Source organism: Bos grunniens, chromosome 1 (genome assembly GCF_055505025.1).
Source record: "Bos grunniens cultivar Pamir isolate PY7600 chromosome 1, Bosgru_T2T1.0, whole genome shotgun sequence".
In the NCBI taxonomy this organism is placed as follows: Eukaryota; Metazoa; Chordata; class Mammalia; order Artiodactyla; family Bovidae; genus Bos; species Bos grunniens.
In genome coordinates, this window is record NC_141165.1 from 119,082,742 (window position 1) to 119,110,525 (window position 27,784).

Genomic DNA, 27,784 nt, shown 5'->3' on the forward strand with positions numbered 1-27,784 from the left:
CAAGTTCAAGATTAGGTAAACAGAATTATCAAAAAGGAAATGAGATGTCCTTGATGAATTTTATTGAGCTACAATTCTATATGTATAAATCATCCTTTTGCATGTTAGAAATCAGAACTTCTGCCTGTTGTAAAGGGAAGTTCTGTATTCCCCACTGTCCTTTTTCAAGTTTCCAGGTGGAGCTCTTATACCCTATACTGGCTGTACTATACCTTATGTTAATTTCATCCAAAAAAGTGTTTTCTTGATTCAGTGAAGACTTTAGTAATTTTCTTTCTAGTAAGCTGAATTTCCCTAGTGGCTCAGATGGTAAAGCGTCTGCCTACAACGTGGGAGACGTGGGTTCAATCCCTGGGTGAGGAAGATCTCCTGGAGAAGGAAATAGCAACCCACTCCAGTATTCCTGCCTGGAAACTCCCACGGACGGAGGAGCCTGGTAGGCTACAGTCCATGGGGTCACAGAGCTGGACACGACCATGCATGCATCATTGAGTATACTGAGCATATATAGGACAATGAAGTTTTTAACACCATAATTGTACTGTCTCATATTTAAGCTGCCTTAAAATCTTTCTCTTTTACAACTATTTACATTAATATATAATGGATAAACACAAGCTATGATGGTCTTTACCTCTGTTTTCTAAGATAAATGTTAGATTACATTGAGGCAAAGGACACTTAAGAATAAAAAATTAAATAAATGAAAGTGAAGTATAATGAAAAAGGATGGTTGTGGATTTGAAAGGCTCCCCAAAGTAAAAGTTTATTGAAGTAATGAGGTAAAGAAAAATGAATGTGACATGTATAGATATTTGAAAACTGATCCTTTTGCATTACCATTATGACGTGTTTCACCAAGAGGCTCAAGTTTTGGAAGTCTAGTGACTTTGGGGGTTCCCCAGCCAACTGAAGAAAAAGAAAGACATTTAAAAACACTGTTATACAATATCTCTTTAGGTCTGTTAAGAGGATCCCTCTCTTGACAGCAGTGTATACAACTTCAATGTCAATTCATACATATTCAATGATATAGTACCAAATAACCATAAACCCTTTTTAAATGGTTTCTGTTTTAAAATGTAATTTTAGGTTGGTAATACTTGCTTTACGTTTTTGTTTCCCTTTAGATAAAAACATAAGCATCCTCACCACCATCATAAATAACCTTAGGCTACTAATCTAAGTCCCAACAGAAGCTAAAAGAAATATACACTTATTAAGTGGAATATCAGAAATAAGTCCTAAAATGGGGCTCAAAGGAAAATGTTACCATCTTATGCCTTCTAGCAAGACTAAAAGGAAACTACAAACATATACATTGTAAGGTATTTACTGAATATGTGAGGTACAATGCTTAGTGATGAAAAATTTCTCAAAATTACTATGTCCCAGTGCTTTATATACAGTATTTCACTTAATATCCATAACATAGTTAGAAGGTCAGGATGTATGTTGGAAATACAATGGAAACATTCAAACATCTTGGCTTCAAACATTAATTTTCAGGAGGAAAGATCCAATTTTTTAAAAGGTCATACTAACCATCCATTCATTACAATTACATTCCCTTTAGCAATCTGGGTACTGATATTCCAAACAGGACCTGAATCCATTATAGGAGGTACTTAAGTAAAGATGTCTTATTAATTTTTACTATTTTTTTTACTTTCATAAAGCATTTTTTATGAATAAAAAAAATCAATATTTATGTTGATAAATTCTGAACTAAGTAGACGGAACAAAGAATTCTACGTTTCTCACAAATTCACAAGATTATGAATATGCTGAATAACTGCATAATTTTTTGTATTTTTCTTTACTGTTTAAGGCAGTATTTCTAAATTCAGTATCAATTTCAATTTACTCACCAGGAGGAGGAGGTGGGGGTGGTGTTGGACTCTTAGGAACAGAATCATCTGTATTAACAGGTTCTACACGGTGGCTCCTTTTCATCCTTAGTTTCTTAGCTTTCTTTTTACTGTTATCTATAAGAATATAAACATGAAACTTTATGCCTTTTGGAAAAAGTTACTTCTATAATAAAAAAAAAGAACAGAATTAGAATATTGATATAATTATTACCATAGAAATATAACTTCAACTTAAAAATTGTTACCAATAATGAACTGTGAACTTTCCTTTTCTAAGAATATATTTGTAAGTGTTTATTGAATGAATGATTAAAAAATATGAGCGAGTGGCAAAAAGTCGTATTTTAAGTTCTATGAGAAGTGATTCAGAATACAAAAAAAAAATCCATATTTCCAAAAGTAACATTTTTTTTCAAGTGTCATAATAAATAAATGGAATCATCTAATTACAGAGACTTCTACAAAGCTACGGATGACCTGGGGGAAAAAGAGAGGTATCGGTTTATCTCAGTAGGATATACAGAATGATTCCAGATCTAAGCCCAAAAATAATCCTTTGAAATGTGGAAAAAAGACCCTAATCAAACCAAAGCACATTATCTATGAAAATAATGCCCAAGATGCTCAACATAAATGTATGTAACCAAAACTCATATTAGATCTTACAGAATTGAATCTTAATTTTTCTAAAAATATTTACAAATTCTCACTTAAGCACATATAGACATTTTAAGTGAATCTATGTTGTTAACATGTAAACTTTAACAACATAAACCAGGATGTCATAGTAGCTAAATAATCAAACAGCAGAGCCACTGAAATATTTTAATTGATAATCCCAAATCACTAAATTTATACATATAATACATTTTCTAAAATGGAAATTATGTTACACAAGAAACAGCCAACATCTATGAAACCTATAAAGCAGTAAGAAATACAAATATATCTAGAAACTCATTATTTTTCTAAATAAATCAGTGTCACTTGAGAATATTTTATTCTAGATATAAACAGAGACATCCTTTTACAATTAAAGCTATAAGCTTTGCAGCTGGGAGAAAGGAAAGAGAGTTTCCAGAATCATACGGTACTTTAGCATGGGCAATAAGTCAGGGTCATGGAAGAGCACAGGCTATGCAACAGAGGACTGAAAGTTGAGGGAAGTGAATCTTAGCACAGCCACAGATGAGATATGTGATCTCAAATTACTCAACCTTTCTAAGTCCCTGGTGTCCTACTCTACATAATGGGAAAAATATACCCCAGGACTGATATGTGAAATAACAATTTTGTGTTAAATAATATTTTCAAATCATCTACCAAACCATTTTGTTATTTAACAATGTATTAGCGTTATTAGAAAGAGTTGTTCCAATATATTTAGAGGCCACTTTACAGTCTACATTTTGTTTTACTCTGTTAAGAGAGTGATATGGGTACAAATGTGGATACCCTAACTTCCCAAATTACAAAAAGTATAATTTTCAAATCTTTGTATTTTTATATAGCAAAACATACATGTTTGGTACTCTGCATCTCAGGGACTGAGATCTTGTTTTCATAAACTCTTTGAAAGTGAAAGTGAAAGTGAAGTCGTGTCTGACTCTTTGCGACCCCGTGGACTGTAGCCCACCAGGCTCCTCCGTCCGTGGGATTCTCCAGGCAAGAATACTGGAGTGGGTTGCCATTTCCTTCTCCAGGGGATCTTCCCGACCCAGGGATTGAACCTGGGTCTCCTGCATTCCAGGCAGACGCTTTAACCTGTGAGCCACTAGGGCAGACCCCATATTAAATTCTTTAATACTATACAAAAATTATTATATACCATCCCTATAAATACATCATATACCTAGTTATTGTATCACCAACTAAGAACGGCAAGGAAGCAATGGTTACTGGGTATCTCTCATGTATCGGCCCTGTGCTAGGAACATTGTAGAGTTACTTTTATTATAAGGAAATCTAAAAGCCTGATGGAAAAAAATAAAAGATGAAAACTCCATTTTTGAGATGAGAAAAACAAGGACTGAAGAACACTACATAACATAACATACATCTAGTAGATGAGAAAGTCTGGATGCTACCTCAGATTGTGTGAGTCCAAAGGGTCTCTCTCTATGACACCAAAAGACATAAATTTCCTGTTAAATCACATAACTAGTTTATAAAAAGAAAGGTAACCATAAAGATTTCATATAATATTAAAATAAGAGGAAAATGGATATTTGATAATAAAACAGCTTTTAAATTATATTTTTAATTTATTTTAATTGAAGGATAATTGCTTTATAATATTGTGTTGGTTTCTGCCACAAAGCTTTCAAAATGTTCAATTATGTCTGCATCTCCTAAAACTCACAAGTAAATAAAGAAAATGACACTGACTATAACTTTATGAAGATTAAAAACAAAACAAACCCTCCAAGAATTTTAAACGTTTTAAATACACTCTAAGGATTTCTGGGGCTATGCAATATTCCTAATTACTGAAAATGGAATTTTCAGCTGAAATTCTTTTCAGTTACAAAGGGCTAGGTTTTAAGACATCATGAATAAAAACATAAATTAGCAAACTAATGAACTAAAATTCATGAAAAAAACATAATAAACATTGCATTTGGAGATGAAAAAATCTTATATTTCTTTGTGAAAATAACCATGACAAATGAAAGAGTATTTTTAAGTTTTATATAATGTTATTTATATGTCACATATAATACATAAAACTTAAAAATAAACACAATGAGCATAAAAATAAATACTTTATATATTTTTAATAACTAGATTTATCACCTGATTCTGATGATCTCCAGTCTGTCTCATCTTCATTTTCCAACTGCTGTGTTAATGCCTCCTTATAATTTTCTACTACTCCAAACTCACTGTTTTTTTGGCTACTGTCACTGATCTGGCTCTGTGTCTCTATTTGCTCATGCTCCATTTTATGTTTCAGGGGGCAGCCATCACTGTCTTCTGTATTTTGCCTCTTTTTCTCTCTTTCAAGTTTTTTTTCATTCTGACAAAAATGAAATGTATCATTCTTAATATAATGGTCATATCTAAGATAGCTTAAAGGAGAAATCAAATAATTCATGAGCATTATATAACTTCAGGGCACTTTGATATTTCCATTAAAAATTATTTGAGTGTATCATTAAAACATGCTAATTGCCAAACATTTAGAAAACAGAGATAGTATAAAGAAAGAACACTTATATTACTAGTAATTCCACAGTCTAGAGATGATCACTATTTGATATACAAATCACACAGAGGTGCTTTTCTTTGCCTATCCCACACATACAGACATACATATCCTCAAACACACACAAATGTGACTGCCTCTCTATATATACATATTTATGTATATTTTTGGAGAAGGAAATGGCAACCCACTCCAGTATTCTTGCCAGGAAAATCCCAGGGATCGAGGAGCCTGGAAGGCTGTAGTTCATGGGGTCACAAAGAGTCGGACAGGACTGAGCAGCTAAGCACAAGCACATGTATATTTTTAAACAGAAAAGAATCAAAGATTTAAGAATACATATTTCTTTCTATGTCAATCAATTTATGAAGTGCTTACAATATTGCATGATACATACATAGTAGTGTTAGCTATGAAAGCATTATATTATGCTATGGTTTAGTCGTATGCTATAGTTTAGTCATATCTGATTCTTGCGACCCCATGAACTGTAGCCCACCAGGCTCCTCTGTCCATGGGATTTCCCAGGCAAGAATACTGGAGTGGGTTGCCATATCCTTCTCCAGGGAATCTTCCTGACCCAGTGATGGAACCAACATGTCCTGCATTGCAGGCGATCTACTGCATTGCAGGTGGATTCTTCACCACTGAGCCACCAGGGATTCCCTATATTATAATGTATGTGTAAGCTATTACTACTTTCATCAATTACACTATTATTTTGAATAATTCTATCATAACTTATTTTACCAACTCCCACTCAATGGACAAAGACGTGATTTTCAATTTTTCATTATTACAAGAAATACAATGATTGAATTAGTTCTCCAGAATAAATTCCTAACAGTCATGCTGCTGGATCAAAGGGTAAAGCACATTTTAAAATGTGACATACTACAAACTTTACTTCATAAAAACTAATGTCAAATTACACCACTGGAAAAGGATTGAAAGAGTGATATTTTCCCATATCTTTCCTTTTTTTGATTGCACAGCACAGCATGTAGGATCTTACTTCCCCACCAGGAATCGAACCTGCACCCCCTGTATTGGAAGTGTGCAGTCTTAACCACTGGACTGCCAGGGAAGTCCCCCACCCCACATCTTTTTTAGTGCTTTTTTAATCATCATGCTCAGTTATTCAGCTGTGTCCGACTCTTGGTGACCCTTTGGACTACAGCCTGCCAGCCTCCTCTGTCCGTGGGATTTTTCAGGCAGGAATACCGGAGTGGATTGCCATTGTCCCCTCCAGGTTTTAATCATTATCAATCTTTTATATCTCCACCAACTAATAAATACTTTTTTACCTCAGTGTTGATTTATTATTTTTATTACTACTGAAGGTAAGTTATAAAATATCCTTATTGCCATTTAAATTTTTTCTATAAGGAACTACCCATCATAACCCAATGCCCTTTTTTCTATTAGAGTCTCATTATTTACACAGTAATTTTTTAAGGATTCTTCTTTTCTTTTGGTCCCATGTTTCTCAAATATTTTTCATTACGATTAGATTTTTTTTGGTCCTTAACTTTGTAGAACATCTCTTTAAAAACTGAATATATAATAAGATCTACTTTATTTTTCACATTTTGTGATTTTTCACTCTGTGATTTGTGGCCTCATTGTCCTGCTTTGAAAGTTTCTCCTCCTCCAAGTTTACAAATGTCTAACTGTATTATATCCAAGTGTTTCTAAGGTGTCTTTTTTTAATATTTAAATCTTTTAAAATTTAATTTGGTATACAGTGTTCAATAATTTTACTTTTTTTCTAAATGACTCTTCAGTTGTTTCAATATATTTTTTCTCCCAGATTTGAAATGCCACTTTTCTCTTATACTAAATGCTTATATATAACTCTGTTTGTTACTATTGTTTCATTGTGTATTCTGGAACCAACATCTCACCATTTTCATTATCTGTGATAAAAATCAAAGGAAAAAAATGTCAGGTAATATTTTAAAGGAGAAGTTTTGGGGGGAAGAAAACTTGCTTGATAAAAAGGATCATTTATTTCCATTTATTTCATTTCTTAAGTAACTTAAAACCAAATATCTCATAGTACCAACTATTTTGCAAAAATAAAACAACCAAAAACTATACAATCAATTTCTTACCTGTGGAGCTGCCTCCCTCCTCAGCAGCAGCCCCAAGAAGAAATAATCATCCACCTTTCCAGATGAATACCTGTGTGGAAGGAGGCAGTGATAGGGGAAGAGGGATGGAGCATACAGGTGGGTCATTCGAGCCACCTGCCACATTAAGCTCTGAGTGAATGAAGAGGTGGTTTAGGAAGCTCTGCCACTGAGGAAGCATAGCTGCTGGGAGTGATTTAAGCAGGACCAATGCAAACTCTGAACATCAGTAGAAAATGAAAACAAAGACACAGATACACAGACGGACAGATATAGAAACACACACACATACACATACACTCTCTCTCACCCTTAATTTATGATTAAAATCTACAAATTAATTTTAGTTAAACTTCTGACATTTAAAATTAAATGATATTCAAATATAAAAGAACATATCATAGTTTCAAACATTAAGTATCCTGGGAAAATAGACAGAAAGTCATTTACATACTCTAATACTTCATAAACATGTAAATATTACTGTAAAAGGACAGTAATAGCAATATACAGGGATAAAGACAATGTAAATAAGAGTAAACACTATTATAGGATATGTGACAAAATGTATTTATCAGAACGATAAGATAGTTGTATATCCTATCTTCATTTTCATTCTCAGTGAATTCTGCAGCCATCCTTTTTATAAGAGATCAGAAGGGAAGATTGAAGAGGAAGAAAAAGCAGCAAACCTTTAGCCTGTCTGCCCCTTTTAATTTCTTTTACAAATAATTAATCCCTGGAGAAATACTTCTATCTCCCTGCCTCCTTTCCCTACTCCTCACCTCCTTTCTGAACTTCCAACTTTATAAAATATAAAAATTAATTCGCCACTATCCATACCTCAATGATTACAGATGCTATTGGCTGGAAAGGATTAACAATAACTGGTTCTGGGTCCAACTCAGCCATACCACTGGTTCCATGGAGTTCAGCCTGTTCTTGCTCTCTTTGTTCTCTATATTTTGAAGGAAAAAATTTGGAATTCCTTATGAGAAAATGATAAACCATGTTTAAGAACACTTGCAATAGGTTTATGGCTATTAAATTCAGTATTTAAACATATGGATATGGCTTTGAATTTATCCTAATGCAGGTAACAGGCCGCTATCTCCAGGTAAAGATTAATCGTTTGAATTTTAAAAGAAAGAAATGATGACAAAAATGACATTCTCTATGACTGACTTCTTAATGTCTGCAGTACAGATTATTTTTCTATGTAATAAAGATTTATATTTATCAATTTATTAATTACCCTCCCAAACCAATGCTATCCTCTTCTCTAATAGTAACTAGATAAGTTCTACTGTTAAACCTCTTAAGAGCTGTGTACAGTTCTATATCATAAATGAACTAGATAACAATTATTGCTTTGCATAAGTAGAAAAGGCTATAAAAATAAATTGCCCTTTGCCACTCAAATCAAATAAATATTTCTATATTAGTTACTACTGAGACTTTTATTACCTCTGTGACTTAAAATTAATGTTGCCCCAGAGATAAAGGTAATAAATTATTAAAAGCAGCAGCTATAGACAGAAACATGACTATTTTAGATCTGCAAGTAGACTAAGTATAGTAGAACAACGTCAGTGTTCATTACTATGGCGTTTATTAAGTTCTATGATGGAAAGATATATTCTCTCATCCTAAACCTAGAAAGCCAAGATTTAGTGATCTGCAATTTACTAATTTTGTGACCTTGGTCATTTATCTGCATACTTGAGCCTCAGCTTTCCCATAAATGTGGACAAAATACCTATTTCATAGAGCTATTTCAGGTAAATTAATGTATGTGAAAGCTTTCTGTATATAAACATACTTACAGGACACTTATTCATTATTAATGTTATTCATTTATTAGTAAGTAATTTCAGGTATCTGGTTTTAACATACTATTTTCATATACCAATAATAGCTGTTTTATTGTTTTTTTCAAAATTATCTAAACCTATAAAAATCTAAAAACCTATTAAATTGTATTTAACAATAAAAAGTTTTTTTTTTAACACTCTCATCTAAATTTAATTATGGATTCTGTTAAACAGGAGAGGATTCAGACCACAAGTGGCATGGCTAAGAGAAAGGAGGAAAGGGGAGAGGGGTACCAGAAAAGCCAGCCATAACATGATCTGGAATATCTTTATGGAAAAAGCTAAAACTGAAAAAAAAAAAAAAGACTAAATTTCTTTTATTCAATCTTTTTTTTTCCTTTTTGCTTGTTTTCTAAGTAGAGGAAAACCAAAGAAGCCTTTAGAAAACTATGGCCATATATTTTGTTTTCATAATTACATAGAAGGTATATTTACATGAATGGTTGGGTGTACTTAGCTTTATATCATGAAAATATATACTAGAATAGAAAATCAAAGATTCTCACAGGAACTAAAACCTCTTATTGGTTCAAGAGAGACCTATGTCACTGATCTGCTCATGTTATTGAGCACTTGAGGATAGAAAAGTTATCTCTCCAAGAGGTAAGTCCTGACTCTGAATTAAATGAAAGATAACAGTAATCAGAGGATTTCCTTGACAGTGCGAAGGAGCACCTCACAAAGGCATCACCAAGGACAGTTAGTGGGTTCTTGTCTACCAGGCTGCAACTGTTAAAGCACACAGAAGGCCAATATTACTTAGGTAGCTGGAAGACAACTTTGGATGCCACAAGGGCTCACTTGGAAATCTTTTAGTTTCTTCCCTCCCCTGACATGTAACAATCAAATGAAGAAAGAAAGAGAAATCCTGGGATTAAGAACTAAATCCAACATCTAATCAAATCTGAGAAGCCAATTAGATCTCTCTGTCAGGAAGATCCCCTGGAAAAGGGCATGGCAACCCACTCCAGTATTCTTACCTGGAGAATCCCATAGACAGAGGAGCCTGGCAGGCTATGGACCATGGGATCGCACATAGTTGGACACAACTGAAGTGACTTAGCATGCATGCGTGTAATCAAATCTGAGTATTATTTTATTCCAGCATGAATATTATTATAACTGATTCTGTGGTAGAATTTATGTAAACATTTTTTTTTTAATTTAGAGTTTGCTAAACATTTTTAAAATTTCCATTTAGGCAACACTTTTTTAAAATAGTTTTAAAAACATGTTTTTAAAACCTGAGATAGTGCAATTCATTTTTCCAGACAAAAACTAGTGCTGAAGATCGCATTTTGCTTCAGCTGGTTGATCCACACTAACAGCTTACCTTCTATCTTCACTGACACTAATGAGGAGTATCTCAGTCTACGACACGTTCTTTCCTATGGGAGACTGTCCTGTGCATCACAGAACATTTAGCAGCATCCCTGGCCTCCACCCTCTAGATGCCAATTGCATTCCACCTCCCAGCCATGACAAGCAAAAATGTTCCTAGACATTGCCAAATGTCTTCTGAGGAGCAAAATCACCCTGTGGATTGAGAACCACTGCACTAAAGGTTGTCATAAGAAATAAAGAAAGAAAAATTGTAAAACTGTGACGGATAAATACCTCAGCAATAAATATAACTACTATACCACCATTAGGAAAATTAGAACTCTATCAACCAAACCTGTTAAGTCCACAGAAATAAAAAAAATTTACCAAGAAAAACCTGAATAGGCAAACTAAAAAACTATTCATAAAAGTGAGGTGTTTCTGGCTTTTCATATGCACTGTGCTATATAATTAATCATCTTACCTTTCTTCTCGTAATTTTCGCACGCGTTCAGCCCTTTCTCGCTTCTCTTGCTCCTCAAGAGCACGTTGTTCTGCTGTGTCTTTTTGGATGCGTTCATTTAAGGCATCAAAGTCCCTTGCAATGATATGTAGTAGCCAATAAAGGCCCTTTTTAATGGACTTGTCAATTTTCTTTCCATATCCCAAGACTGCTGAACAAGGTTCCTTAAAAACAGAAGTTTATTTGACTTAAAGATTAAAACTAAAAGTTCTCTACAAATATTTATTCATAAACCATTAGTATAATTACTGGAGAATCAAAATCAATTAACTCGTTAAATTAATGACATAAAGCACCTGCTTCTTTCACTTATAAAATACATCTTTGCAATGATTACTACATTAGTATGTACATGAGTTGAAATGTTTTATGGATTATACCTGTAAGCTTTGAGAGTGATTATGACACTAGTAGTTGGCAGTGCTAGATAATTTTAAACAAAATCACTGACTGACAAAACTGAACTTACAGAAGAAAACTACCTATTAAAAATACTATTAATACTACTACTATTTAACACTACATAATAAAAATAGCAGAAACTTTTAATTTCCTACACCAAGGAATTTATGGCACTAAGCATCTTTTAACAATCATTTTCTGAAACCAAGAATAAATAATTAAATTCCTCAGTTCATCTTTAAGACTGTAGGATAACTCTAATATAATCTTTCAAAATTCATTATAAACTTTTCCTAAGTATAAGTTGTGTATTTATACTTCCACCATTTTATAATATTTATAGAATAACATGTTTGTATAGCTTACATATTTTGTCAGCAATGTTGAAACAAAATCAAATCTAAAGTCTTTGAAATAATGGAAGATATTTTAAAGAAGTCCGTAACAACTAAACAGAAAACAAATATCACTGTATTAAGTAATTTCAAATGAACAGTGAGATTATGTATTTCCTGGTAAAATATTTTAAAAAGAAACACTAATAAATTATTTTGTTAGCTGCCTACCCTCTTATTGCTTACCACCTTTACAAAAACTAAGTTATACCAAATATAATTTATAGGGCAAAAGAAGCCTCAACACTTACTATCTGACACAAGCACTTGTGCTCATTGACGAGCTTTTCCAGAGAAAGACACTCAATCACATCAGCTTCTCCTAGAGCCCCTTCCTTATCCTGTTTATTTGCCAACCTAGAAAGACATAAGTGAAGTGGATTTACAGCAAATATACAATCAGACAGCTGCTTAAAAACATTCTCACCAAGTTCCTACTCCAAAGTTTTAACCCTGCTGATTACAGAACATGCTGGCTTTACAGAACAATGTACTATCTTTTATTCTATCATTTTTCCTTTAAGTTTGTAAACATTTTTTAAGATTTGGCCTATAAAAGGGAAATCAAGTAAAGAGAAATGTCAAGAAAACAAGCAATAGGTCAACAGGCCAACAACAAAGTACAAACAGAAAAAGAAGTCTCGGGTCCCATCTGGGGTGCCAAAAAAAAAAAAGAAAAAGAAGTGGACTAGTTTCCACAGCACTCAGCCATCAGTTACCCCTTTCACCTTAGAGCCTTATCTTTGCTGCATTGTGATGCAAAGGCCCTTATCCCAAGTCTTTTCTCTTCTTTAAAATACAAACTGCATCGTGTTTCACATACCTAAATATTCATTCAAAGCTTGTATTATTTGAGCTAACCTGTATTTCCAGGGTGTGGATGTGTTCACATAAAAGTGCAATTTACTGGAGAAATGAGGTCACTTTTATCTAATGTATTTAGCACAGCACTGGACATAGAAAACCTTATACTCAATTAGGAACAAACTGGGGAACAAGTGAAAAAACCAAAACAAGTTCTAAAAAGAGTTAGGAATTACCACAAAATACTGTTTTCCTGGAAGCCTGGCGTGCTGCAGTCCATGGGGTCGCAAAGAGTCGGGCGCAACTGAGCGACTGAAAAACAACTATTTTCCAATCAGATGGCAGAGGTCAAAAGGTAATAAAACACTGTCTTGGAAACGGTCTGGTAGTATTTCAGGAAAATATATATTATATCATAAGTATGTAGAATAATCAATCTAATGAACCCTGTCACCTATCTTTAAAAATTGATACCGTGTTTGCTCATCTATTTATCTTCCATGTTCCCATCAGTCATATCACTTCACCCCAAAATTTTAAAATATTCTAATACCACTGTCACACTTAAGCTCTGAAAAAAATTAATATTCTTCAATATCTTTTTTAAGTGTAATGTCCAAATTCAGATCCAAACCAGATACACATTACAATTTATTCTTTTAAGTGTTTCTGAATCAGTATCACCCCCAGTGACAACACTGCTTACTCCTAAAACATCACTACCAATATCTCTGAAAAGACTGCATAAAAATGGCAGTATCATCAATTTTACTTATAACCTCTAACTATAAAAACAAGTCAGGGAGGGTACAGTGGAAGGATGAATGAACTTTCAACATGGAAAAAATGGTATTTTAAAGACCACAATTTGGGCACCTTGACTATTCACTGGTAGTGATTGGTTAACGGGTGTTTATATGTGTTTCTATACCTTCCCTTTCTTCCTCCAAAGTTAGCATACTATATACACTTCTGTGAATCACTATGCTTTTTTTTCAAACAGTAAATCCTAAAATTACTCTGAAGCAGTATAAAGAAATCATCTTTATTACTATATTCTTTACTAATAAACAAAATGTTCATTATATGCATGTTTCATCATTTACTCAGCCACTAAAGAACTACATGCAGTGTTTATGGGTAGTTCTCAATGTTTCGCTTTTACAAAAAGGGCCGTGAGTATTTAAGTGTGTGAAGGTATTATTCCTTATTGTGGGAACAGACTTCAGGAAATGGGATTACTAAACCAAAGAATAAATACAAATGATATTTTGATAGATATTATAGCAATGTCCCGCCTCTCATCCTCAAATCATAACACATTAGGCAAAGAAAAGTGTAAGAAAAGTTAGTCATGCAAGAGAAATTTCATGTATGATTTTTCCTACAAATATTTCACTCTGGTAAAACTTAATTTTGAATTTTTGATATAATAAACAGCATAACAGCACTGTGCAATTTCAGTCTTTGCATGTGGAAAATTATGAAAGAAACTTAAAAATAGCAGGCATACCAAAAAGAAAAGTAAAATTGCACGTTTAAAGATACTATCTCTTTTCTGGCTGTTGTAGTTCTGCAATTTGGTAATTTTCTGAGTTAAGAAAATAAGATGGAATTCAACTATTTAATTCCCTAAGTGAAAGTTGCTCAGTCATGTCTGACTTTTCGGCCCCATGGATTACACAGACCATGGAATTTTCCAGGGCAGAATACTAGAGTGGGTAGCTGTTCCCTTCTCCAGGGATTCTTCCCAACCCAGGGATTGAACCCAGGTCACCTGCGTCGCGGGAGGCTTCTTTACCAGCTGAGCCACCAGCGAAGCAAATTCCCTAAAATAAGATGGAATTCAATTATTTTAAAGTAAACTGAACAAAAAGCCTTCATCCAAGGTTCTTTTCATTCCTATTTATTCCAAATTCCATCAATTTAGCAAGGTTTCACACCTTTAGAAAACAAAGTAATCTTTGTTTAATTACAAACGCCCTTTTCTCTGAGTAATGTATTTTATATATACTATAGGACAGGAATTTCAGAGTCTGTGCCAAGTTTTCTATAGCAGACAGTTTAACAAGGACTTCCTGTTACCAACTAGCTCCAGTGAAAACAGTCTTCCTTTAATCTAAAGAATAGGCAGCTAACAGGCAGAACCGGATTCTCCAGGTGTGAGGTAAGCAATTTGTTCTCACTTGATACGAACTGCAAAACAACTTTATATCTAACTTATTTGACTTCAGTATGTGGCTTTCAATTAAGTTAACTAAATGAAACCCATACAGAGATTAGCCTATGAACTATAAGACAGAGATTTAAATAAAATATGAATAAAATGTTACAGATGGTACTCAAGATTTTCTCTCACAGGCAAGACTCCAACTACGCAGGTGGAAAAGCAACAAAAACAAGCCAAAGGAACAAGACAAAGGTAAACAGACCACTCTTTTCTGTACTTTTAATGTGAGACATCCAGAGATTGAAACCTGTGACATTTAAAAATAACTCAACAGATAATTGAAGATACCTGTTTTGTTCAGATTTGGACCAGGCTACAGGCAGCTGATCCGTTCACATATACTATCGATAGGCTGAATGAGATTGGAGTTTAGAGTCCCTAGAAATAGACTGGAGAAGGCAATGGCAACCCACTCCAGTGTTCTTGCCTGGAGAATTCCAGGGACGGGGGAGCTTGGTGGGCTGCCGTTTATGGGGGTCGCACAGAGTCGGACACGACTGAAGCGACTTAGCAGCAGCAGCAGCAGAAATAGACCACTGCAAACAAAATCAACTTTTCCTTTTAAGTCCTTTAAAAAATATCTTTCCATTTTGGAAACACTAGAAGGTCAGAACCTATAAAAACAAACCTCAAACTCTTTCCTCTATAAACAGACTATATAAATTATACCATGCTTGCTTTAGAGAACATTTTTCCACTTAATTCCTAAAAGAAGTTTATACCCAACTTGCCACATATGTATAATGTTTAAAAATTCAAGAAAATTTTCTATAAGGCCTTAATTTCTTCATTGTTGTTTCCCAGAATCTTTAAAATTAATTTGAGGAAATTAAAAAATAATCGTGTTGTAAAAGGACTACTGTAAAATACTGACATACTCGATTTTTTTTAAGTACTCAATTTTTAGATGTTTCAGTTAGTACTTAAATTATAAAATTTAATATCAATATTATATTTGATTTGATAATTTTAAAAACTTAAGTCATCATCACTTAAATGCAAACAAACTACACAGGTAGTTTCATATTTAAGTTTAGAGGCTTAATCAAAACATGTTTTATTTTTTGATATTTCTTCAAAGTTATTTTACAATTGTTATGTGAGATTTTAATAGATAATATTTCAAATCAAAATAATATTTCCATTAGTAAATGCTTTAAGGGTAAATGTGAAAGCTGACTATGTAACACCCAGAACATATTACCTCTGTGACAATGCAATTTTAAATTTAATATAAAAATGTTATATGTGTACAGCTTACTTTAGTCAGATATGAGAGAGTTTAAAATTACATGAGTCTTAATATTTAAACAAAATAGTCTATTGTTAAAGAGTTAATTTTACAGTTATTTACACTAAACAAAAAGTAGAATTTAAAAAGCACTCAAAGGTTGCACTACTAAAAAATGTATAATAATTTAAACTGATATAATCAACATAATTCCCAATATTTTTTTTAGTTTCTTTTCTTCCTGTAAGCAGCCAAACAGGTGAACATTCCAATAATAGCTGCTTTCACCTTGAACTAGGGAAATGCTGCAAGCTGTCTTCATACACAAAAGCAAAAAAAATTCCATTTTATGTTAAATAAACATTTGTTACATTTCTTGAAATGTTTATTCAATGTGAAAAGTTAAAATGTAGTCACTCAGTTGTGTCCGACTCTTTGAGACCCCGTGGACTGTAGCTAACGAGGCTGCTCCATCCATGGAATTCTTTAGGCAAGAATTCGGAGTGGATTGCCATTTCCTTCTCCAAGGGATATTCCCAATCCAGGGATCAAACCTGGGTCTTCCACATTGCAGGCAGATAATAGTAACTATAAAAAGAAATGTCTTACTTTTAAAAACTCTATAAATTATATAAAGTATCGACCCAGGGCATATTTCCTAAAGCGTTAGAAAAATTTTATTCATATTTCTGTTCCTAGAAATGTTCCCTATCTGCAATAGGGTGGAGAAACTTTTTAGTCATACAAGTTTGCTTTTGTATTTCAGAGAACAAATTGTCAATTTAATTACTGTATTTATAAATCAGTGTTCTAACTTTCTTTTTGCAAATATTACATTTAAGCTCAAAGATACAATCAGTTATTAACAGTAAAATTCAAAATTGTATAGCAAAGCAGTGCATTAAACATGCTGAAAGATGACATATTTGGATAGAGCTCTTCTGATATTAAAAAAATAAATTTAAGGTACAGAAAAGATTGCATAAAACGGTAGTATCGTCAATTTCACTAACCTAAACAATTAAATGATGTCACAACTATGTGCTTAATATTTTATGCCTTCATGAACTCTGTCTCTCCCAACTTTAAATTCTAATATACTTAGATATCTCATTTTGCTTATATTATAATTTATGAAGATAGAAGAAGATCGTAAGATAAATTGGAAATAGTTATACATATAGTTATGAGTATGCAACTACTGGAAAACGCAATTTATCTATACAATGAAAGTATACCCGATTACCTACATTAAGTTAGTATCTACAGAGATGAATATAAGGATTTAAGGAACATCTGAATTATGTAAACTCTTTAAAGTAATCACCTATGACTTTCAGTGAAGATGCACAGATAAAGAAATTCCTCCTCTTGCTAGAAACCTAGAGAAGTGCTTGATATAATCTTATGGGGAAAAAGAAAAGAGAGACAAATTTCTAAATTACATCATTATATCTGAAATAAGAAAGGGAAATTTCCAAGTGCCTGAAATGAAGAGCAAAAACACTCAGAGCCAAAGTGGAGAGCAGGAATTAAAGCTAACTCCACTGGTTACTGGGTCAATGGTAAAGAATTCACCTGTCAGTGCAGGGGACTCTGGCTCGATCCCTGGGTCAGGAAGATCCCCTGGAGAAGAGAATGGCAACCCACTCCAGCATTCTTGCCTGGGACATCCTATGGACAGGGGAGCCTGGTGGGCTACAGTCCATGGGATCACAAGAGTCAGACATGACTTAGTGACTAAACAACAACAACCAACCACTGGCTACTACGGGAAAACACTTTTATCTTAGAGGTTGGGGTTTAGAGTGTGCATAATTGGGAACTAAAGTCAAGTTTCCTGTATAAAGTATTGAACCAGAAAAAAAATAGAACACAGTCTGCATACAGAAAAAGGAAAATCTCTGTTGGTTTGTCCAGGACTACAGCAAGGAGTGATGTATTCGCTCAGGCTACAAAATCACTACAGAAAAATCAGGCCTATAGTTATACTACCTGAGCTATAGAAATCCCTAGAGAAAGGTCAGGCCCACACACTCAGTATCTGCAGGTCCTATGTCCATGGATTCAACCAACATCAGATGGACAATATTTAGGAAAAAATCCAGAAGGTTCCCAAAAGCAAAATTTGAAATTTCCATGCACCAGCAACTATTTACATAGCATTAAAAGACTCTGATGCTGGGAGGGATTGGGGGCAGGAGGAGAAGGGGATGACAGCGAATGAGATGGCTGAATGGCATCACTGACTCGATGGACGTGAGTCTGAGTGAACTCCGGGAGCTGGTGATGGACAGGGAGGCCTGGCGTGCTGCGATTCATGGGGTCGCAAAGAGTCAGACACGACTGAGCGACTGAACTGAAATGAACATTTATTTATAAACATTTATATACCAGTTACATTGTATTAGGTATTATAAGTAATCTATAAATGACTTGAAGTATATTTTTAAAGTAAAAATATACAAGAGGATATATATAAGTTGTATGCAAATATTACATCATTTTATATAAGAGACCTAAGTATCCACGGAGTTTGGCATCTGTGGGCATCATGGAACCAATCCCCCACAATATGCAGGGACAACTGTATACTAACTGGGCTATGATAGTTTGAGTATGTCAAATTCATAGTTGTGACAATCATAAAAATGAGGTAAGAACATATCCATAATGCAAGGCACTCGGGGCATTCCTATATAATTCCCTACTGAAGATAAACTGCTGATGAAGTTTACTAAATACATTTGTCCATCACCAAGAAAAAAAGTCGGTGACCACAATAAACAAAGGAACTATTTATAAGTAATGGCAACCCACTCCAGTATTCTTTCCTGGAGAATCCTGAGGACAGAGGAGTCTGAAGGGATGCTATCCATAGGGTCGCACAGAGTAGGACACGACTGAAGCGACTTAGCATGCATGCATGCATTGGAGAAGGAAATGGCAACCCACTCCAGTATTCTTGCCTGGAGAATCCCAGGGACAGAGGAGCCTGGTGGGCTGCATCTATAGGGTCGCACAGAGTTGGACACGACTGAAGCGACTTAGCAGCAACAGCAACAGCCGAAATAGCCTAACAATGTAAAAGGATCCTGAACATAAATGTATTTTAAATGTTCAAAAGAAATAAATGAAGACATACACAAGATGAACACAGTAAAACTTTAGTTGATTTTATATAAATATCATTTACTATAACACACATGCACTGAAAGGAAATGTTTTTCCTTTAATATCAGTAACATATATAGATTTATAGAAAAAGAGATTAAAATACTTTCTTTTGCTAGTAAATTTACTATGATTAATGAATATGAAATACATATTGATATATTTTAAAGAGTTCTTTAAAGTATCTTTTATTCAAATATGAAGCCGTGGTATTCCTTCAGGAAACTATTCTTCCAAAAACACAGAAACCCAGGATAAGATCACCTTTGCAAGGGTTAGAGTCAAATATCTTCATTTCCAAAATCAGTGACAGTAAAATTTTCCTCCTTAAAAGCACTTTGCAAAAGTATACTGTGCTACTATATTTGAAATACCCTATTTCTCTTTTTTTTAAAAATAAGTTAAACTATGATGCTTCAAAAAGAGGCTTTTGATGGCACAATGGCACTGTTCACTCATCGATTCATCGATAACTAAAACAAAAAATAAAAGAACCTAACTTGCCATTAGTATATTAGAGTTTATTTTGGGATTTTTTTCAAGCCATGCAATCAAAGAGAAAATTATACACACTGCAGGTCTTCACAACTGTGAAATTAAAAAAAATTTTTAACTACTTAGCACATGAATAAAAAAATTAAAATCCGTTTTGGTTTGATACCCACTGCCCTTATTTCTCATCTAAGCCTCAAATACTCTTTTCTTTTCCCCATATTATGAGGAATAGAAGTCAATTTAAAAAATAGTGCAACAAACATCATACCTGCTATGTACAATGTAGTTATAAAAATCATAGTAAGCTACATGTATGTATATGTACATACATGTATGTATGAATAGGATACATAAGTCTGTGTACATAAATAGGAATGCAATACACCTCACTTCCTGTCTTATCTCATACTATGACTATGAGGTACAGCAGAAGAAAATATAAGAATGCCAATTTCTTCATGGTGCCAAGACTAGAATTCAAAAATTTTTAGTAGATTTCCCATGACACAGGTATACGAGATCAGAACAAATTATTTTTCTTTTTCTAAATTATAAAGTACTTAATTTGAAAAATTCTAATATGCAAAATCCTAACTAATACAAATGCTAACATAATTATTTTAGATCTAATATGCTACACTGCTGCTGAGTCACTTCAGTCGTGTCCAACTCTGTGTGACCCCATTGACAGTAGCCCACCAGGCTCCCCCATCCCTGGGATTCTCCAGGCAAGAACACTGGAGTGGGTTGCCATTTCCTTCTCCAATGCATGAAAGTGAAGAGTGAAAGTAAAGTCCATTTCCTTTTCCAGGGGATCTTCCTGACCCAGGGATCAAACCTGGATATCCTACATTGCAGGCAGACTCTTTACAGACTGAGGGAAAGAGACCTAAGGGAAGCCTTACAGGACCTTGTAGGTTCTGGCTTTTCCTGTGAGAGATCATGTTAATAGGAGGACTTTAGACATAGGAATGATGTGATCTGACTTACATTTTAACTCTGATGTCTATATTAAGAAAAGACCAAAGGGGCAAAGGAGAAGGGGATACAAAGGAAGAAACAAAGAGACAATTGCAATAATCCAGGTGAGAAAGGATGGTGGTGACTTGAGCCAGGGAGGTAGTTCACCAAAGAGACTGGCAAGATTCACTATTAGTTTAAATATAAGGTGTGGGGGGATGCCGGGGCAGGGGGGAGGACACAAAACAGAATATTCAGAATTATTCCAAATTTTTTGGTCAAGTAACTTGGATGAAGACTGCAAGAAGAGACCAGAAGAGATGCCACTTACTGAATTGGAGCAGCAGTTTGGGAATTGGGAGGAAGATCAGACATTGTCTTTAGACACAGACATTCAAATGGAGCTGTTGAGTAGACAGACGTTATGAGAGCAGTCTATTCATGAGATATAATTTTGAGTCATCAGCGAACAGACAGTATTTAATGCTGTGAGGCTTGAAAACAATGGTGGATAAAAAGAGAACTGCATGTGGAAGCATTCCAGTATTCAGAGGTGGGAAGACAAGGAGAAGTCAGAGAGGAGAAAAAGATGAAGGAAGAGCCAAAGAGGCAAGAGGAAAGTCAGGAGAAACACTTGAAACCATTTCAAGAAGTAATGGTGGTTACATGCTGCTGAAACGTTAAAATCACCAATAAATCCTATTGCTTCCACCTCCAAAATATATGTCAAATGGTTCCCATTTATTCCATCTAATTTCATCATCCAGATCTCTCCTGGAGGTCATCAGAAAACTATTTTCTATACAGTGATGTAATTCCAGTTGAGCAATTCAAATCCTAAAAGATGATGCTGTGAAAGTGCTGCACTCAATATGCCAGCAAATTTGGAAAACTCAGCAGTGGCCACAGGACTAGAAAAGGTCAGTTTTCATTCCAATCTCAAAGAAAGGCAATGCCAAAGAATGCTCAAACTACCGCACAACTGCATTCATCTCACATGCTAGCAAACTAATGCTCAAAATCTCCAAGCCAGGCTTTAGCAATACGTGAACTGTGAACTTCCAGATGTTCAAGCTGGTTTTAGAAAAGGCAGAGGAACCAGAGATTAAATTGCTAATAACCACTGGATCAGAAAAAAAGCGAGAGAGTTCCAGAAAAACATTTATTTCTGCTTTATTGACGATGCCAAAGCCTTTGACTGAGTGGATCACAATAAGCTGTGGAAAATTCTGAAAGAGATGGGAATACCAGACCACCTGACCTGCCTCTGTCAGAAATGGACAGGGAACAACAGACTGGTTCCAAATATGAAAAGGAGTACGTCAAGGCTGTATATTGTCACCCTGCTTATTTAACTTATATGCAGAGTACATCATGAGAAACCCTGGGCTGGATGAAGCACAAGCTGGAATCAAGATTGCCGGGAGACATATCATTAACTTCAGATATGCAGATGACACCACCCTTATGGCAGAAAGTGAAGAAGAACTAAAGGGCCTCTTGATAAAAGTAAAAGAGGAAGAGTGAAAAAGTTGGCTTAGAACTCAACATTCAGAAAACTAAGATCATGGAATTGGGTCCCATCACTTCATGGCAAATAGATGGGAAAACAGTGGAAACAGTGCCTGACTTTATTTTTCTGGGCTCCAAAATCCCTGCAGATGGTGACTGTGGCCATGAAATTAAAAGACACTTACTCCTTGGAAGGAAAGTTCTGACCAACCTAGACAGCATATTAAAAAGCAGAAACATTACTTTGCCAACAAAGGTCCGTCTAGTCAAGGCTATGGTCTTTCCAGTAGTCACGTATACATGTGAGAGTTGGACTGTGAAGCTGAGCACTGAAGAATTGATGCTTTTGAACTGTGGTGTTGAAGAAGACACTTGACAGTCCCTTAGACATCAAGGAGATCCGACCAGTACGTCCTAAAGGAGATCATTCCTGGTGTTCATTGGAAGGACTGATGTTGAAGCTGAAACTCCAGTACTTTGGCCACCTGAAGCAAAGAACTGATTCATCTGAAAAGACCCTGAGGCTGGGAAAGATTGAAGGCGAGAGGAGAAGGGGATGACAGAGGATGAAATGGTTGAATGGCATCACCAACTCAATGAACATGAGTTTGGGTAAACTCTGGGAGTTGGTGATGGACAGGGAGGCCTGGCATGCTGCAGTCCATGGGGTCCCAAGGAGTCGGACACGACTGAGCAACTGAACTGAACTGAATATAGTGATCTATTAAAAACATAAACCTCAGGTCAATATCCTATTTCTCTTTTAATTGTCATCCCCTGTATCTAAAATAAAATCTAAACTCCTTACTTTGACCCACAAGGCCATTTGTGATCTGATCCCTGCCTACAGTCCTGATTTCACTCCTTTGGTGTTACTGCTCATATTAATTTCTACTTCTCTCTAAAGCTCTAAAGTAGCTACATCGTGTCCGACTGTTTGCAACCCCATGGACTGTAACCCATAAGGTTCTTTTGTCCACAGGACTTTCCAGGCAAGAATACTGGAGTGGGTTGCCATGCCCTCCTCCAGGGGATCTACCCAGGAATCGAACCCAAGTCTCTTAAGTCTCCTGCATTGGTAGGCAGGTTCTTTACCACTAGTGCCACCTGTGAAGCCTGATTTCTATTTACACAGGCATTAATTTTGTCCTTAAAACACAGCAGTCCAATTCACTGCTCCGGCACCACGTGTCTAATTTTCAGGATACACTTCCTTGGCTCTTCATCTTCTTGATATTTAGGTCTTACAGTTCAAATAGCTCTTTAGAGAGGCCTTGCCTAATTGATCTATCAAGATCTAAAGTTATCTCATTTATCTGTTTAACTGTATATTGTCCACCCTCTTTCAGAGAGTAATTACTCAAGGATAGGTATTATTGAACATACAATACAGCATTTAAAACTCTGCATAAAGTAAGCTTCAAAAATTATCTGACAGAATGTCAATTTCTTAAAAGCAAAGGAATATTAGTTTAACTTTTTATGTAATAAAGGTATCATTTCTACAATATCCTTGATTGAATCATCATTCAATAATATCTTGAACATCTCTAGAGATGGCAAGGTTTTTATGTCATGAAGCAGTTCATTCCATGTTCAGAGAGCTCTACTTATGTGAAAAGCCTTCTTTATACTAAATCAAACCTCACTCCATGTAATTTCCACCTGCTGCTTTTTGGAGTTATGCCAAGTAAAGCCTAATAAAGTCTAATCCCTCTTATATATACAGACCTACACATTTTAGAAAACAGTTGCAGATATTCCCTACACCTTCTTTTTTTCAGAATAAATATCTCTTTTTCTTTCAACAACTCTCCATATACTACAGCCTTCCAATATCATCCTTTCCATGACAGTTTGAAAATACCCCATTTATGAATTTTCATCTCATACTTAACATAGTCCCTTTCCTATCTGCTTTAACTAGCACAGAATCAGTGAAACAAATATCTTTCTTAGTCGGTCTAAACATAACACTATCACTCATGAAAGCACAATAATTATTCTGATACTTTTGATTAAAAGCTCAAAATTAACTAAATCTCTAGTGATTTTCATAGGCCCTGCTATGAACTCAAGGGTATTCCATTTTATAGATGTAAAGGTGTTTTCTAAACAACTAGGTGAAACATTTTACACCTATTCAGTTAAATATATTTATTTCAGTATAGTGTTCTATGATATTTTAATTTTCAAATCCCAATTCTGTACTTCAACATACTAAAGAGCTCTCTAAATCTTGCACCATCAACAATTTTGAAAAGAATGCCTTCTATGACATTCAAATAACTGATAAAAACTATTTGCATAAATGTATCAAACACTGAGTGTGATAGTATAACAGCATAATATTAGAGACCTTTTCTCCTCGTTGATACTGATATCACATGTGGTTCAATGAGCTACTTGTAACTCCCTAAGACTTCTTATCCACAAAAATATCATGAAAGGTATTCTGAATGCCTTTCTAAAGTCAAGATTAACTATGGAAATAAAGTATTTTATTTACATGGGATTTCCTTTTATTCACTTCATTCACATATGCATATTATTATACATGTATATGCATATCGCCATATATAACTATGTACACCAACTGATTCCCTGAATAACTACCAACACAGGATATAGTAAATGTCAATATCATCAGTGTCTCTCAAATAAGATTTTTGTATATCCTATAAAAAACACCACTTATTATGAATTTATGTAAACAAAGCTATGTCAAATAATGTGTTAGTCAATTCCAGAAGACTGAGAAATTTTAAGATAAATTCATCATTATCTATATTGCTTAAGGCTTTCATATGGAATCTCCCGTCACTATACTGGTTTTAGTTGAATTACACATATGGGCTTCCCTGGTGGCTCAGCCAGTAAGAATCCACCTGCAATAAGGGAGACCTGGGTTCAATCCCTGGGTCAGGAAGATCCCCTGGAGGAGGAAATGGCACTCCAGTATTCCTGCTTGGAGAATCCCTATGGACAGAGGAGCCTGATGGGCTACAGTCCATGGGGTCGCAAAGAGTTGGACATGACTGAGTGACTAAGCACAGCACAGCAAAATGAGAATGTTTTTAACATTACATAGACCAAATTAACTGGGAATCGTATCTTCAATAATAAGGACACATTCAGAGTGACCTTTAAGTCCTAAAAAGACCTGGTCAAATCATCCATTCTAAGATAAATCTTCCTAAATCAAGAAAAAACTATTCTGTGGCAGTATCATGATACTGAAGAACTTACTTTGGGGCAATTATTTCTCTATCACTGCTTATTCAGCTACTTTACACAACTGAATAGGACTCACAGAAGCCCTGAATTACGCAAAGTAGTTTATAAGACATTTTACATTACTTTTCCTAGTTGAGTAATCTTTATGAGAAAATTCTTATCAATTTTTCTTATTTTTAACCATCTTCTCAGAAAACCATGAGGATTTTTCCCATGAGATAGATGTAGCTATGTGAAACCAACTCCTACTGGGGGAAAACACCAATTTTTCCTTTGTTCAACACAATCATTTTTGCTTTTAGGAGAAAAAAGAAGATGAAAGACCGACTTCCAGAACTGAAGCAACGAACAAAGGAAACTGAGCTCTCTAAAGACAAGGACGTGCCGACTACAGAAGCAGAGGAACAAGGGGTGTTTCTGCAGCAAGCTGTTATTTATGAAAGAGAGCCTGTAGCTGAGAGACACCTACATGAGATACAGAAACTACAGGAGAGTATTAACAATTTGACAGATAATGTTCAAAAATTTGGGCAGCAACAGAAAAGTCTGGTGGCTTCAATGAGAAGGTTTAGTCTACTTAAGAAAGAGTCTAGCATTGCAAAAGAGATAAAAATCCAAGCAGAACACATTAACAGAGGTTTGGATGATTTAGTAAAAGAAGTTAAAAAGTCAGAGGATGAAAGTGGTCCATCATCAGTGGTCACAAGGATACTTAAATTTCAGCATGCTGCAATGTTCCGCCATTTTCAGCAAACTATGTTTACATACAATGACACAATAGCAGCAAAACAAGAGAAGTGCAGGACATTTATTTTCCGTCAGCTTGAAGTTGCAGGAAAAGAACTACCTGAAGAAGAAGTAAATGATATGCTTCATCAAGGAAAATGGGAAGTTTTTAATGAAAGCTTACTCACAGAAATCAGTATCACTAAAGCACAACTCTCAGAGATAGAGCAGAGACACAAAGAACTGGTTAATCTGGAAAACCAAATAAAGGATTTAAGGGATCTTTTCATTCAGATATCTCTTTTGGTAGAGGAACAGGGAGAAAGTGTCAACAGTATTGAAATGATAGTGAATGGCACAAAAGAGTATGTTAACACTACTAAAGAAAAATTTGGACTAGCTGTAAAATATAAAAAAAGAAATCCCTGCAAGATATTGTGTTGTTGGTGTTGTCCATGCTGTGGCTGAAAATAAAGAAGCTATTTTAGAAATTTTTCCAGTTTAGAATGAAGGATGTCCTATAATTTACTCTCTCATATCACTCTTCCTCATTTCATAGAGCTACTCATAAACTTTCATCACTATTAAGTTATAATTTTCCCCTTTCATTCTTACCTACTAGAATGACAGAAATTTCTCAAGCTAGAAACATAAAACAAGTCTTTGACTATTAAACTAAATATATTAGCTTCAAACTCATGGGTTAACTATTAAAAACGAGATGAATCATCTTAAGTTTCTAGACAGATAACAAGCTCTATCACGTATTTTTTATACCTTTCAATGCCTAAACAAAATAAATGTCAATAAATGAAAACTACTTAATCTTTCAGGTTCATTTAAGAGCATTTTGGTAGTTAAGAATTGTATAAAACAAGACTTCAAGGAGTGTTATACTGAAGCAAAATCAAACTGGAAGCTGTATAAAACTTTTTATGTTCAGATAGGTCAGTTAACTCAGTGGTCAATAAATCCTAGGAAAACCCAACTATTAATATGTACTCAATGAAGAGCCTAGTTGGTAACTAGGAGCTGATTCTAGCTTAAGGCCTAAAAAGCTAAGTGAAGGCTTTGTTTTCCTGCACTTGGATCCATTCAGGACACTGTATTACAGATTAAGAAAATTGGCAAATAAAGTAAAAAATAAAGGTAACTGTATTATTCTTGGAAGTTTCTCAATCACTTTATTGTGAAGCCAGGCAGTAGACTAGGGACTAGGGATACACTCTGAACTAATGTGGGGATAGAGTTTTGGAACTAACATTCTAGTGGAGAAGGGATATGACAAATACAAATATTAGACAATGTTAAACTCTTGGCAGAGATTTAAAATAAGGATGATAAAATAAAGACTGTCAGAGTGGCTTCTTTTGACTGGGTGGTCAATATAGGCCTCGCCAAAAGGTAATGTAAGTGAAGATCTACGTGGTGAAGACAAGGGAAACATTTACTCTAGGCATATGAAACAAACAGTACAAAGACTCTGAGGAGACTATAACTCACTCCATTCAAAGAAGAATGAGCAATACAGCTGTATCAGTGGGGAAAGAGCAGTGAGGTAACAGATGAGGTTAAGAAAGGTCAGCAGGGGCTAGATATAAAGCTCTGGAAGTCGGAAGTTTTCAGCAAGTGTAATGAGTGCAAAGCCCTGAGGATGTTTCTGGCCTGGGAATAATGTTAT

The 27,784-nt window shown here is 34.8% G+C and overlaps 2 protein-coding genes across 24 annotated transcripts in view; one reads left to right on the plus strand and one right to left on the minus strand.

Annotated features, from left to right (window-relative positions):
• ARL13B (ARF like GTPase 13B) overlaps window positions 1-27,784 on the minus strand; it is a 75,486-nt gene that overhangs the window by 7,300 nt on the left and 40,402 nt on the right. For 6 of the 23 annotated variants that reach the window (XM_086321317.1, XM_086321315.1, XM_086321216.1 and 3 more), the window contains 6 exons: window positions 11,986-12,091; window positions 10,899-11,101; window positions 8,061-8,175; window positions 4,671-4,893; window positions 1,872-1,988; window positions 841-909 (listed from right to left, as the gene is read on the minus strand). In XM_086321317.1, the coding sequence (XP_086177443.1) occupies window positions 841-909; window positions 1,872-1,988; window positions 4,671-4,893; window positions 8,061-8,175; window positions 10,899-11,101; window positions 11,986-12,091 (833 nt within the window). Of the gene's footprint in view, window positions 1-840; window positions 910-1,871; window positions 1,989-4,670; window positions 4,894-7,199; window positions 7,270-8,060; window positions 8,206-10,898; window positions 11,102-11,985; window positions 12,092-12,774; window positions 14,368-27,784 lie in introns of those variants that run through there. The other 17 variants (XM_086321283.1, XM_086321276.1, XM_086321213.1 and 14 more) reach the window with 9 other exon arrangements.
• STX19 (syntaxin 19) lies at window positions 14,617-27,273 on the plus strand. Its single transcript, XM_086321415.1, has 3 exons — window positions 14,617-14,705; window positions 14,900-14,960; window positions 25,680-27,273. The coding sequence occupies exon 3, from the start codon at window positions 25,693-25,695 to the stop codon at window positions 26,569-26,571; it is 879 nt and encodes a 292-aa protein (XP_086177541.1). The 5' UTR covers window positions 14,617-14,705; window positions 14,900-14,960; window positions 25,680-25,692; the 3' UTR covers window positions 26,572-27,273.

Excerpts from the sequence above, each read along its gene's own strand:
- STX19 (XM_086321415.1), top strand. The coding sequence starts at position 25,693 with ATGAAAGACCGACTTCCAGAACTGAAGCAACGAACAAAGGAAACTGAG.